The sequence below is a fragment of the Neltuma alba genome, unplaced genomic scaffold, assembly GCF_004799145.2.
Source record: "Neltuma alba isolate B1F8T4 unplaced genomic scaffold, ASM479914v2 tig00005930_pilon, whole genome shotgun sequence".
Classification (NCBI taxonomy): Eukaryota; Viridiplantae; Streptophyta; class Magnoliopsida; order Fabales; family Fabaceae; genus Neltuma; species Neltuma alba.
This window is the reverse complement of record NW_021634280.1, coordinates 21,844-33,077: the sequence shown is the minus strand read 5'-3', so window position 1 is coordinate 33,077 and position 11,234 is coordinate 21,844. Positions and strand designations below refer to the sequence as shown.

Sequence of the window (11,234 nt, the reverse complement as noted above, 5' to 3'; positions counted from 1 at the left end):
GAAGATTTTTGAACCTAATAATATTACATAATTAATTAGATGCTATATTCTGCATAATTTATGTAAATGTAAAATAAAAAATAATATTAAAAATTAAAAATATTAAAATTATTTTTACTCAATAAAAATAAATAATTGAAAACTGATTCGGAAACACAAAAAGTATATAGAGATAAGCATAAGAATAATATAAACATAAGAGTAAAAATATCTTTTAATTCTAATAAGCTACTTTTGCGTAAGTTATAAGTAAGTTTTGGGTATTTTTACAATCGTACCTAGGAAAGCAGCTTTTGACACCTAGAAGTTATATTTTTTAAACAGGAAGTAAAAATAATTTTCAATCAAATGATGCAAACTATTTCGCAACTCCAGTTTAAAAAATTGAAAGTTTAGTAAGCCTGATGCAACTATGACCATAAAGTGTGGAAATTCCTATAAAAAGGTGACAAAATATTTGAAATTAAAACACGATTAGATAGCAACTATAACAATGAAATGGTAGATTGATATCAATAAACATCTTCCAACGAAGACTCATGAACACTTAATTGATTTAGTATCACAAAACACGTCCAAAAAATGCAGTCCGGATGAAACTCAAAGCGAACATTTTTGCCAAAAAAATTAAAGCCAAATTTAATACAATTTAAAAGTCCAGATGTTCCCAATTAAATTTTCAGATATAGCTAGTCATTTCTCCTTCTTGATCTTCTTTGCCGGTTTGGTGCTGCTGAAGCTTGGAGGGGACCCTTCGGAGAGGCCTATATCATCAAGTTGTTCTGATTCATTTTTCCCGTTCCTCTTTTTCTTTGACAAGGTCTCCACAGGTGTGATTATCTGAGATATTGTAAGATCATCATCATCATCCGCAATGTTGTGAGTGCCAAGCATCTTGGGAGATGAGTATGAGGAAGATGACTCGATTGGTGAATTCTGTCCAGTAGAATAGTGGGAAGAGAATTAAGGGTATTTTTGAAAAATGTGATGGAGAATGATGATGGTATGGTAAAATAATTGAACGAACTATTAAGAATGACGCCGGAAAATATGCTATGACATGTAGAATTTAATAATCCAATTAAAATAGATTATAGTCTCCTGACCTTGACATTAGCGTTGGCATCAGCGCTGACATTAGAGTATGTGAACTGATCCAAAATATCCTTTTTCACAGAGAACTGTGACACTCCCATACTACTGGCAGGATATTTTATGTTGTTTTCCTTAACCTTGACCATTACGACAATTTCCTTTCCAACAGGTCGATCTAACTCTTTTGGAAAAGATCGAGACGACCCCACCTGATATCATAATTTATCAACAAAATAATTCAAATGACAGCAAGACAGTTTAGACTAAGAATGACAACATCCAAAGGTATAAACCCATGATACCTTCTTCTTAAGTTCAGAAGCTGAACATTCTAATAGAGCAGATGCATGCCGGTTGAAGAAAAGCATCGAACATTGTCCAGTGGAATCAAATACTTTGTAATGGACTTTGAACCTTTTACAAATGAACAACTAATTATATAAACGATGGAGATGAAGTATGGACTTCAATGACAATGAATAACTTTATACGTACTTGGGTTCAGTCTTAAGCACTTCTTGATTACAAGAAGTACACTTCATCAATTTATCATCAACATGCACTGGTTTTTTATCGCATGGACATCCATCATAGGTCCAACCATACTCACTCTCAACTTTCTGGATGGTGACCTTGGTGACAATTTGACTTTCCTATTTAGGTAGAAAATAAATTTATAATTAAATTTAATATATAGGTGTATGATTAATGACTAATTTGGTGAATGTGATATATATGTGATTAACTGAAGAGACAATAATTATCTGAATTATAATGGCAAGACTATATTAATTCGTGATGTCTAAATGTGTGACAAATTGAAAGAAAAGGATAATATCAACCTTTGTGAGTTTGGAAATTTCAGAAAGGGGAATTCTGGTTGGGAAAGTCAGGAGTGAGTACTGGTAGCATCAAGCATTACGGTAGATGAAACTTGTGAGAAGTTCTGACTTGCTCCAGGTGTCTCACCGAGTCTGTAGACATATTCAGATTTATAATGAATACTAACATTTGTCAAACAGTTGCATAATTTAGATATAAAAAGCGACAAAGACAATCAACGTAAGAGTAAACCTGGCAATTAATTCTCTGACTTCAGGGAGGTCTGGATTGAACAAAACTCTTGTAGCATGGAAAGCATTAGTTATATGTCCGTAACCTTAAATAAATACAGGGAGGTAAGTACAGAATATAACATCCAAATATAACTTGAAGTCATTATTTTCGCAATAAGCAAATACCTTTAGTTGTTGATATCCTTGCAAATCGGATGACAACTACAGTAGGAACTTCCAAATCATCAGTCCTAGCTTCAAATGCATTGATTGCCACATCTCCGAAAAGAGCCACGTTAATGGGGATTTGGCTGCATTAAATTAAGGTCTAATAAAAAATGAACTGAACAACGAAGCAGTAATGTATCTTATTATGAATGATTCAGAGGAGTTTGTGACTGAAGTGATGTTACTTATGATCAGCGATGGTGAAATTCAGTGTCTTTATGGTCTGTGAGTCTTTTTTGTGGTCAACCAAGTTTCCAAATGCTTGAAGGAACCCAATGACATCTGCAATTTTTTTTTCATACGATTAGAATAAAACATAAAGGAGTGAACAAACATGGGAAGGATATGATTACTAACCAATCAATTCATAATTTGTAGCATTATAGTCAGCAATATCCTTTATTGGAACAAAGTTAAATGCATTTAAAGGGACTGCTAAGTCATGCTTTTGGAAAAACGTCATGGAGTGGAAACGAATCTTCCAAGTGTGATGACAAAGTTTGAAAGCATCATTGTTGGGCACAGCTACAAAGTTCTCAAACTGATATACTTCACCCTCTGTTATTTCATCCATGTATCTTTGTAATTGTGCTTTCTGGGACATAAAAGCTTCAACTCTATACCCCTGCATGTTTTCATTACAATGAGAGCCACAGAAGACAAATAATATGAGAATCGAAAATAAAGTTCCATTTTTTGTCAAACCTGTTCATCAACTAAAATCATCCCTACTTTAAAAATATCAAAAGGCGGTGTCTTTTTAGCCATAATCCATTTTCTCAGCACTCTCGCAACAATACACCAGGTATCTTTAGAATCATCTACATCTTTGATGAGATCATGATCGAAGTTTGCCATTTGTTGCTGTGATGGTACTGACCTGCACAAATTAGTTGAAGGAGAGAAATGTTTGAGGGCCTAACATAAGGTAACGTTTGAAGGAAATAACTGTTTAACAGGAAGTAGATACCTTAAAAGTTAGGCTGTGGAGACCACGCAATGTACAGATCCCTGATAGATTGTATGGTAAATCAGCAGCCTCAGTTTGAATTGGATATCTGCTTACATAGAGAATAGATGTGTGTATTAGCATGGTTGATAATATAACCAACTATAATGAATGATCATATGCTTAGAGCCGGCCTCTAGCAGTCTCGTTATGCAAACATGCGCACTGACATCGAAGAGGCAAATGCTGATTGAAGTATCCAATGCATTAAAGGATATAGAAGGGGAATCAGTAAATGTATAAATAAATATATCTACTGGAAATCTGAAATGGCCCTGCATTTTTTTTTGATAAATAATCTAAAGTCATTAAAAATTAATCAGATTATATGAAAAGTAATTATATAGATAACAACCCACGTCATTTAAAGGGTTAAGAAGATTCAAGGTGCAATTAAAAGATGGGAGTCAGGAGGTCTGCTGACCAGTATATAATAATAAGAAAGAAATATTTAAGTAACATTGGTCTTTTTTTTATCGCCAGCATTTAATCTTTCTCGAAAAAGGTTCAGGTGGGGATGTATTTATGAGTATTACCTCCCTAGAAATATTCAATATATATTAGATATATATTTAGTTCTAATTGATAGTTGATTAATTTATTCTATTTGACTCTTCAACTTACCCGTCACGGAATAAAATTTTCATTTGATTCAATATATATTAGATATCAAGGTCGGAAAATATATATTAGATATATTATTTGATATAAGCCCCATTTTATATTTTTATTATGAGTACAAAAGAAAATCATATTATTATTTAAACGTCCATACATCTAAGCATTTAAAAAAAAATGAAACTTTGCAGAGTAATTAATGAGATCTGGAAAAGTAGACGTCTCGAAAGATAAGCCACAAGGACTGTTGAAGGTATGATAGTCCAGCAATCATGGAAAACAGTGCAACCTCCATGAGCAACCAATCACAGTATAATGCAATAATTACAATACTTGAAAGGTAGGCGAGTAAATAGACGCAGAAAATGTAAAACAAATGACTGAAATGAAACGCATTGCAAATCAACAAAAATCCTAGCAGAACATAAGAAGATGATATTATGTGGTCCCATCCACGGTGGACGAATGGACTATTTGCTGAGGTGCACCAATCAGAATCTGTTTACGAGTTTTCTAGTTGATAAGTTGATTGATTGATTATAAAAGACAATTTTGAGAGTTGTCGTACCCCTAATTTACAAGAATCTTTACAAGGTTTTAGAAGTAATTAAGAATATTTTTTTTCCCTATAACACCGCTAATAAATAAGTAGACTTTTCATTGAACACAAATAAACAATTAATTGAAGTCAAAAATGAAAAAAAATAAAAACAAGTAAGTATTTAGACAGCAACTAAAATCTTTTGTGGGTATCTATGAATTAAATAATTTTCTTCTATGACCATATGTGCTATGAGATGAATAAGAATCTGTCTTAAACATATAAACAGCACCATTTCTTAAGTCCTGGATTTTGCGGAAATTTATGCATCGTACTCTCAATCAGAGTTTAAGCACTGCTCTTGCGCTAATATTCATCAATTCCATTACTGTGAGATCCTTCATATTAAATCAAACGTTTTAATCTGTTACATGATACAGAACCAAACCGGAAAAAGTTAGTGACAACATTTTTCTTATCCCAGCGACAGCAATTCCACATCTTGCTCAAGAACCTATTTCACTCCTATTCTCTCAGTTAAAAAAAAAAAAAATCAACCAAAAATTACAGAATTAGAAGTTTGAGAGTTAGTTTAACTTTTGAATTTCAAGGTTGATATCTCTCCCTCATTTTGGCTCTAGCAAAAAATACTCCTGCCAGAAGACCTGCAAAAATTGCACTTCATCTTCAGTGGGGCCAACAAATGTGTAATCCAATATATCCAACCCAGCACTTATGTTCTATGTAATAACAATTGAATTCCTTCCCCAGAAACATAATAATTCAACTTGAGCATAAGGCGGAGAACTAACCAAAGAAGATGCTAGCAGAGTTCTCCAAACTAGTAGGAACTTTAAAGAGTAGGATGCCAGCAACTGAAAGGGGGATTTTATTCAGTGAACCTACAAGGCTACAGATTGCAAAATAAGCGATTAGATATATTAAAAAACAATTAATCCAAATTACAATACTTCTTGGATATATAGCATGGAATAAGAGACTAGATTTATTAAAAACTGACTGCACCAGCACCTACATTGATTATTCCCTAGTTCATCATTCATACAACATTAACCCCCAATCAGATTATATACAAAGGCCAAAGCCTCAAATTAGTTATGACTCAAAAAAGCGAGCGAGGCATCACTTTTCTAATTTTTTTTTCAAATGCATCAGAAGTGAACTATCACGTATTAGTTAAGTTTACTTCTGTCACACAAAACTGGTAAGTGGTTACAGCATGGCTACTTTTAAACCTACCTGTACGTTGTAGCACTAGTCTGATGAAGAAACCACATGGAAGTGAAGCTGATAGCTAGACCCAAAAATCCGCTTAATGTCATCACCAACCAAAAGCTAGGCAATCTCAGAAGTGGCCTGCAATTTATTTCAAGTTTTGGATATTAATAAGATCAGCCCATGGAAAAGAGTATGAAGAGGATTTTAATCATCAATATAAGCTGGATGGGCTGCCATAAAATCACTATTCTGGAGATTCAAAGGTGTATTTCTTTAAGCATACATGTTAACATAAGAAACAAAGCAAAGGGCAAACTTAAGATGTACTCTTGATGATCCATTTTAACCTATGAAATTAGACAGGCTCCGCAGAATATGTAATTATGCAAAGAAGTGAATATTGACTTCATTTAATGAAAGTTGAGAGAAAACTCACGTTGTTAAGAGATAATCCACCTCGTTGAAAAACAAAACCATAAGGAATCCCAAGGGCAAAGAAAGGCTATTGTTCAACAAAACCATTGAAAACTCATTTAAGTTTCCAGATTTTGTAACTACCTTTGCTGTATCCATGACCTTACGCAGTGTCAGCTGGAGCAACAAATTGAAATCAATCAAATAATTAGTAAGCTTAAAGCTAGCAATTAATGCTCATCTAAATATATAGACTTGAAAATAGTATCCAATGCATTTACACTGAAACCAAAGTTTGACGGTCCATTGCTGTTTAAAATAATAAAATACAGCAGTAATTAAGAAGCATGAGTTTGGAAACCATCTGGAGCAAGAAACACTTAAAACTCAAGACGCATTGACTCCACACTCACCAGGGATACGTCAGGAATTTTTTTTTTTTTTTTTGGGTCTTTGAGAATAAAGGCTTGACTGAATATACTGATAAGCAGATCATACCAATTTCAATTGTTCAGATCATAGGAGAAGTAGCCACAAGTATCAGTGATCCAACATATAAGACCATCATACTTATACAAATTTGACGGAATTTAGCAAGATAGAGACATAGGCGAATCTATGTAGAAGTATTGGGAAATGATATTGGATTCACTGATTCACTTATAGATCAGTAGAGCTTAAGGTTCAAGTCAGCTATACTCACAGAATATGACGCAGTTAAGAAACAGTTAACCATCTGCCAAGCATAACCAATTGCGTGAAAAGAGAGATCAGTAATCCCGCCAGACATTGCAGAAATGATCTGCAAAAGAAAATGCAACACTCTTTTCAGATTATTACCTTGATTAGTCATATTTTGTTTTCTCTTGTAATGTTTTAAGCAGATAATCTTCTTCAAAGTAAAACTTAAATGAATCGAACAAAAAATAGACGTCCAGAATATGCTGCCAAGCATTGAAAGTTACTCAGTCATGAATGCTTATTGCATAGGCAAAAGCATAATGTTCCCAACATGGGACACATCAGTTCAGGCAGTCCCAAAAGTATATCATACAAAATTTGACTCCTTGATTTGGAAAAGCTGTGCAAACTTCATAAACTTTGACACAACCCTCTAGAAAAAGGAAAGGAAGATAAAGCCATTGAAAAATGACATTAAGAAACACATGACTAAGTCATGATCTGAAAAAGATAGGACCCAGCTGATTACATGACTAAGAATATCCGAATAGAACAGGTATTGCAGAAGAAACTCATGATTCTAGATTACAACCAGCATCACGGAGAACAAAAACCAGGGGATCGTGAGTGGCCAAAAAAAAGGCATAATGAGATCCACACATCAAGCTCTTCAAGTTCAGAATACCATTAAAAACAGAGCAGCCCAAACCCTGCTGTCATGATGCTTCCTGAATAAATACATCTCGCCAAGGGCTGTCATGACATTAGTAACATTCTTCAGGATTGTCACCATAGCTACATTGATGTATTTCAAACTGCAACATAGCATAAACTATTATTAGCAATGCAATCAAAGCAAGATAAAGTGAGAGAAATGAACAAACTCCGCTGTCGTCAGCTATAATTACTTGATCCTCGCGTCTAGAGACTATAAACTGACTTTGGCAGAAGCGTAGATGACATGTTCGACAAAAGAAACTTAGCATTCTTTAGAACCTTGACACTCCCCCAAACAAGAATAAGTTTCCCCGTATATCAACATACTTGTGTCCATTTGGTAATAAACACCACCCCCCCCCCCCCAAAAAAAAAAAAGAACCTATCCGAGCACTCATTAAGTTAGTGGTTAATATTATATGAATTTAAATACCTAACAGTTAAAAAAATAGGAACAAAAAAAACACAAGAAGAAATTAAAATTTAAAAGAACTAGAAGCATATGAGACAATGAGTAGCAGAAGACTAGTCACAAAACATCCACATCCCTGCCAGAAAAATATCATATGGTACAAATACCATTCAGAAAGAGAAAGAAAACACATTATTAGCCACGAGGTTCAGAACTAAATACCTAAACATGCTAGTAATGAGCATCCCGACAAATATAACGTTCACAGGCAGCCACACCTTGATCAATTTCCATGTTAATGGCTCTGTCGATATTAAGCCCAGAAGGCTTAACATAGAAACTACTATTACTGAAATGAAATTCTGCATCCACAGACCACAAGAGTGTCACAACTCACAAGCCAGTACAGCTTCTTCTTCACTAACTACGCTAGATACACATACACTGCATAAACAGCTAAAAGAAATTTAATAAGAGATTAAAGTAAATTACCTGGTATAACATCAAGGATATTCCAGCATTAAAATCATAACTAGAAAGTACGAACTTGTTGACCAATATCATGCTGCAGGAGGACAGGCAATATGCAAACCCAGACAGGAGGGCTTGATTGTGGCCTCCAACTGACTTGGCATTTCGCTGAACTTTATCTCTTTCCTTATCCGACTTCCCTTTTTCCAAGTCAAAATCATCACCAATAGAAGGTTTCATTTCATGTCAGAAAGGGCGTAATCCAAGAAAAAGCAAATTAAATCACAGTGGAATTGAATCTGGCTATGGCTTCAAGAGCAATTTGAAGAAGGAGTGAAGTAACAGACAGTATGAATAAGCTTCACGCTACTCGGTCCCCCGGGATTCACGATGGGGAGCTCAGGATCGATGACACCAGAGAAACTTGAAAAGGAAATTTTTGAACCCCACACACCCTCTTCACAAAACCATTGATAATGAAACAATTCTAAATTTGGATGAAATCTGAGATGGAGGAACAGTAAGAAATTCAATATATGAACTCAGGGAGGTTGGCGCTAACAGAATCAGCAAGAAGCTACAGGAGGATTTGTAGATTTGAAATTTGAAGATGGAAAGTCCTCCTTTGCTTCTGAAATTTCAACTACTTGTATCATTGACGCAACCAGCCTTACTGTGAATCTTCCACAGTTTGAAATTATAAATATTACCAAATGGCGAAGGTTTGCTTTCGCGGGTTTGAACTCGAAAGGGACATAATTAAGCATCAACATCAAGACGTGTTTGGTTGTCTTCCCTTCTACTTTAGATTCTGATTTAAGCCGCAAATTTGAAGGGAAAAGAAAAGGTTAATTCAATATGTCAAATTTAAGCATTTATATTTGACCAAAAAAATTTAAGTATTTATAAATCTAATTATTTTTTTACCTGAGTATTAATAAATCTAATTAGAAATAACTCTTTCTAATATTTATTCATATGAACTGATGAACATTTCATTTTTATTTTTTTTAAAAAAATACTATTCTCCTTAATCATTCGTAACTTTGTGTCCGATTAACCAAATTTGCAATAGATCCATCTAAATTCGCTGCACAAAAGTGATTTTAGCAGTTTCTGCAATTTTTAGAATTGAAACCAAATCATATTAGGGTATTTGGATTGGATTTTTAAAGATAATTTTAGCAAACGAGCCTCACAAAAAAGAATGCAAGAAAATTATCACAAAAGACAAATACTTCATTTTAGAGTGCGACTTAAGAGAGAGTATATAGAAACAAAGAAGGTACATTTAGAGGGGATCAATACTAATTTTTAATTTATTAATTTCAACGGTAGATCCTTATATAATAAAATAATACCTCCGATTCTAATTATAAAAGTTAATTAACTAATTTAAGAAGATTAAAGAAATAAGTTAAGTTAATTATTTGTAATAAATAGGTGTTATATTTCCAAAAATATCCTTACTAATCAAGTGTGTTGGCTAGAACCACTATTGTTAGAAAGATTACTTTAGGAAAAAATACATAAATATATTCTAATAACAGTAGTTCTAGCAAATACACTAAGGATATTTTAAGAAAGACAATATCTATTTGTTACAAATAACTAACTTAACTTATTTTCTTAATGTTCTCAAATTAGTCAATTAGCTCTTATAATTAGGATCGGAGAGGTAGTATATCACAAATTTAGTTTTCAAACCAAAATATTTGTGAACTGATAAGATCAGAAAAACGGGGATAGATGCACCTACTTAGTGGAATGTGCATGGCATGCCAAATTGTTGGGATGCTTTGAATGCTTTTTAAAGTGTTAGTGACATTTCATCTTTCCTAATGTTTCCGTTACTCACCAACTTAAAAAGGTTAGCTTCACAACAACCAAATGATAAGAATGCGCCAATTATTTTAATGGCAACTTATTGGTTTCCCAGCATTTTTATTATGTGGTATCCACTTCAGCAGCACACCAGGCTGGACATTTTCAACTTATATGATATTTATATTTGTTAATTTGTTATCTCGAAAATTATAATTATAAGAAAAAATTGCAGAAAAGTTTGCAAATCTTATTAGCTCTATGTATATAAAATTTACAAAACATTTTTATGTATATAAAAATTTATCAAATCATTCTGACTGATATAAGTTTTAATGGGAAACTTTTCCCCTAGTTTTTCCTAATTATAGTGTCTTTTTAATTTAAAAAATGAACAATGAAGCCATAAATATATTGTATTCGCTACAATAAACTCCACCACTAATTATAATGTCCTGTTTAATGTAAAAAATTTAATTACATACAATTATTAAAATATTCTACATTTCCTTTTAACACTTTTTGCGCCATAACAACGGCTCATGAGCTTCTCTGACTTTGACTTGGGGTTAAGATTTGCGGCAAAGGTTTTGTTGAGTCTACATTTATGTTATTTAGGCTCCATTCCCTTTTCGTTTGTTGGGTTTTCTTCTTATCCTTTCAGTTGTGGATCTTTAGTTTTTTTTCTTTTGTTTTTTAATATCCTACAACCTTTACTTTATTTTTTACTACCTTTGATCCTTGATATAAGACCTTATTAGACTTTGATTTTGATCCTAAATATGAGATTCTAATCCACTTTGTTTCTAATACTTATGCATTTTTTTTCCCCAAAGTAGTCATTCTAATAATAATAGTTCTAGCCAACACATTTGATTAGTTAGAGTATTTTAAGAAAGATAACATCTATTTATTACAAATAGCTAACTT

The 11,234-nt window shown here is 33.2% G+C and overlaps 2 protein-coding genes across 3 annotated transcripts; both read right to left on the bottom strand.

The window, feature by feature from the left end:
• Positions 1 to 693: 693 nt before the first annotated feature.
• On the bottom strand, positions 694 to 3,236 carry LOC114749046 (replication protein A 70 kDa DNA-binding subunit B-like). The gene is made up of 10 exons (XM_028937513.1): positions 3,084 to 3,236; positions 2,736 to 3,003; positions 2,564 to 2,660; positions 2,337 to 2,461; positions 2,170 to 2,254; positions 2,018 to 2,069; positions 1,591 to 1,748; positions 1,398 to 1,509; positions 1,107 to 1,304; positions 694 to 936 (listed from the first exon to the last, which is right to left on the bottom strand). Exons 1-10 carry the CDS (start codon positions 3,234 to 3,236, stop codon positions 694 to 696), a joined length of 1,491 nt encoding a protein of 496 aa, XP_028793346.1.
• A 1,677-nt stretch (positions 3,237 to 4,913) lies between these two features.
• On the bottom strand, positions 4,914 to 9,237 carry LOC114749038 (GDP-mannose transporter GONST1). Of its 2 annotated transcripts, XM_028937505.1 has the most exons (8): positions 8,502 to 9,237; positions 8,232 to 8,371; positions 7,566 to 7,695; positions 6,903 to 7,001; positions 6,222 to 6,376; positions 5,807 to 5,923; positions 5,359 to 5,456; positions 4,914 to 5,211 (listed from the first exon to the last, which is right to left on the bottom strand). In XM_028937505.1, the coding sequence occupies exons 1-8, from the start codon at positions 8,718 to 8,720 to the stop codon at positions 5,153 to 5,155; spliced, it is 1,017 nt and encodes a 338-aa protein (XP_028793338.1). In that variant the 5' UTR covers positions 8,721 to 9,237; the 3' UTR covers positions 4,914 to 5,152. The 2 variants fall into 2 exon arrangements, with proteins under 2 accessions (XP_028793338.1, XP_028793339.1); XM_028937506.1 differs by lacking the exon at positions 8,232 to 8,371 and having other exon boundaries at positions 8,502 to 8,580.
• Positions 9,238 to 11,234: the final 1,997 nt, after the last annotated feature.

What these genes read in the sequence shown, in the direction of transcription:
- LOC114749046 (XM_028937513.1), bottom strand. Translation starts at nt 3,236, where the DNA reads ATGGCAAACTTCGATCATGATCTCATCAAAGATGTAGATGATTCTAAA. An exon ending in TCTCACAAGTTTCATCTACC is followed by an intron (nt 1,749 to 2,017) that starts GTAATGCTTGAT and finishes CTACCTAAATAG; the next exon opens with GAAAGTCAAATTGTCACCAA. An exon ending in ATGCCAACGCTAATGTCAAG is followed by an intron (nt 937 to 1,106) that starts GTCAGGAGACTA and finishes TCTACTGGACAG; the next exon opens with AATTCACCAATCGAGTCATC.
- LOC114749038 (XM_028937505.1), bottom strand. Translation starts at nt 8,720, where the DNA reads ATGAAACCTTCTATTGGTGATGATTTTGACTTGGAAAAAGGGAAGTCG. An exon ending in GGGCTGCTCTGTTTTTAATG is followed by an intron (nt 7,002 to 7,565) that starts GTATTCTGAACT and finishes TTTCTTTTGCAG; the next exon opens with ATCATTTCTGCAATGTCTGG. An exon ending in ACTAGTGCTACAACGTACAG is followed by an intron (nt 5,457 to 5,806) that starts GTAGGTTTAAAA and finishes TGCAATCTGTAG; the next exon opens with CCTTGTAGGTTCACTGAATA.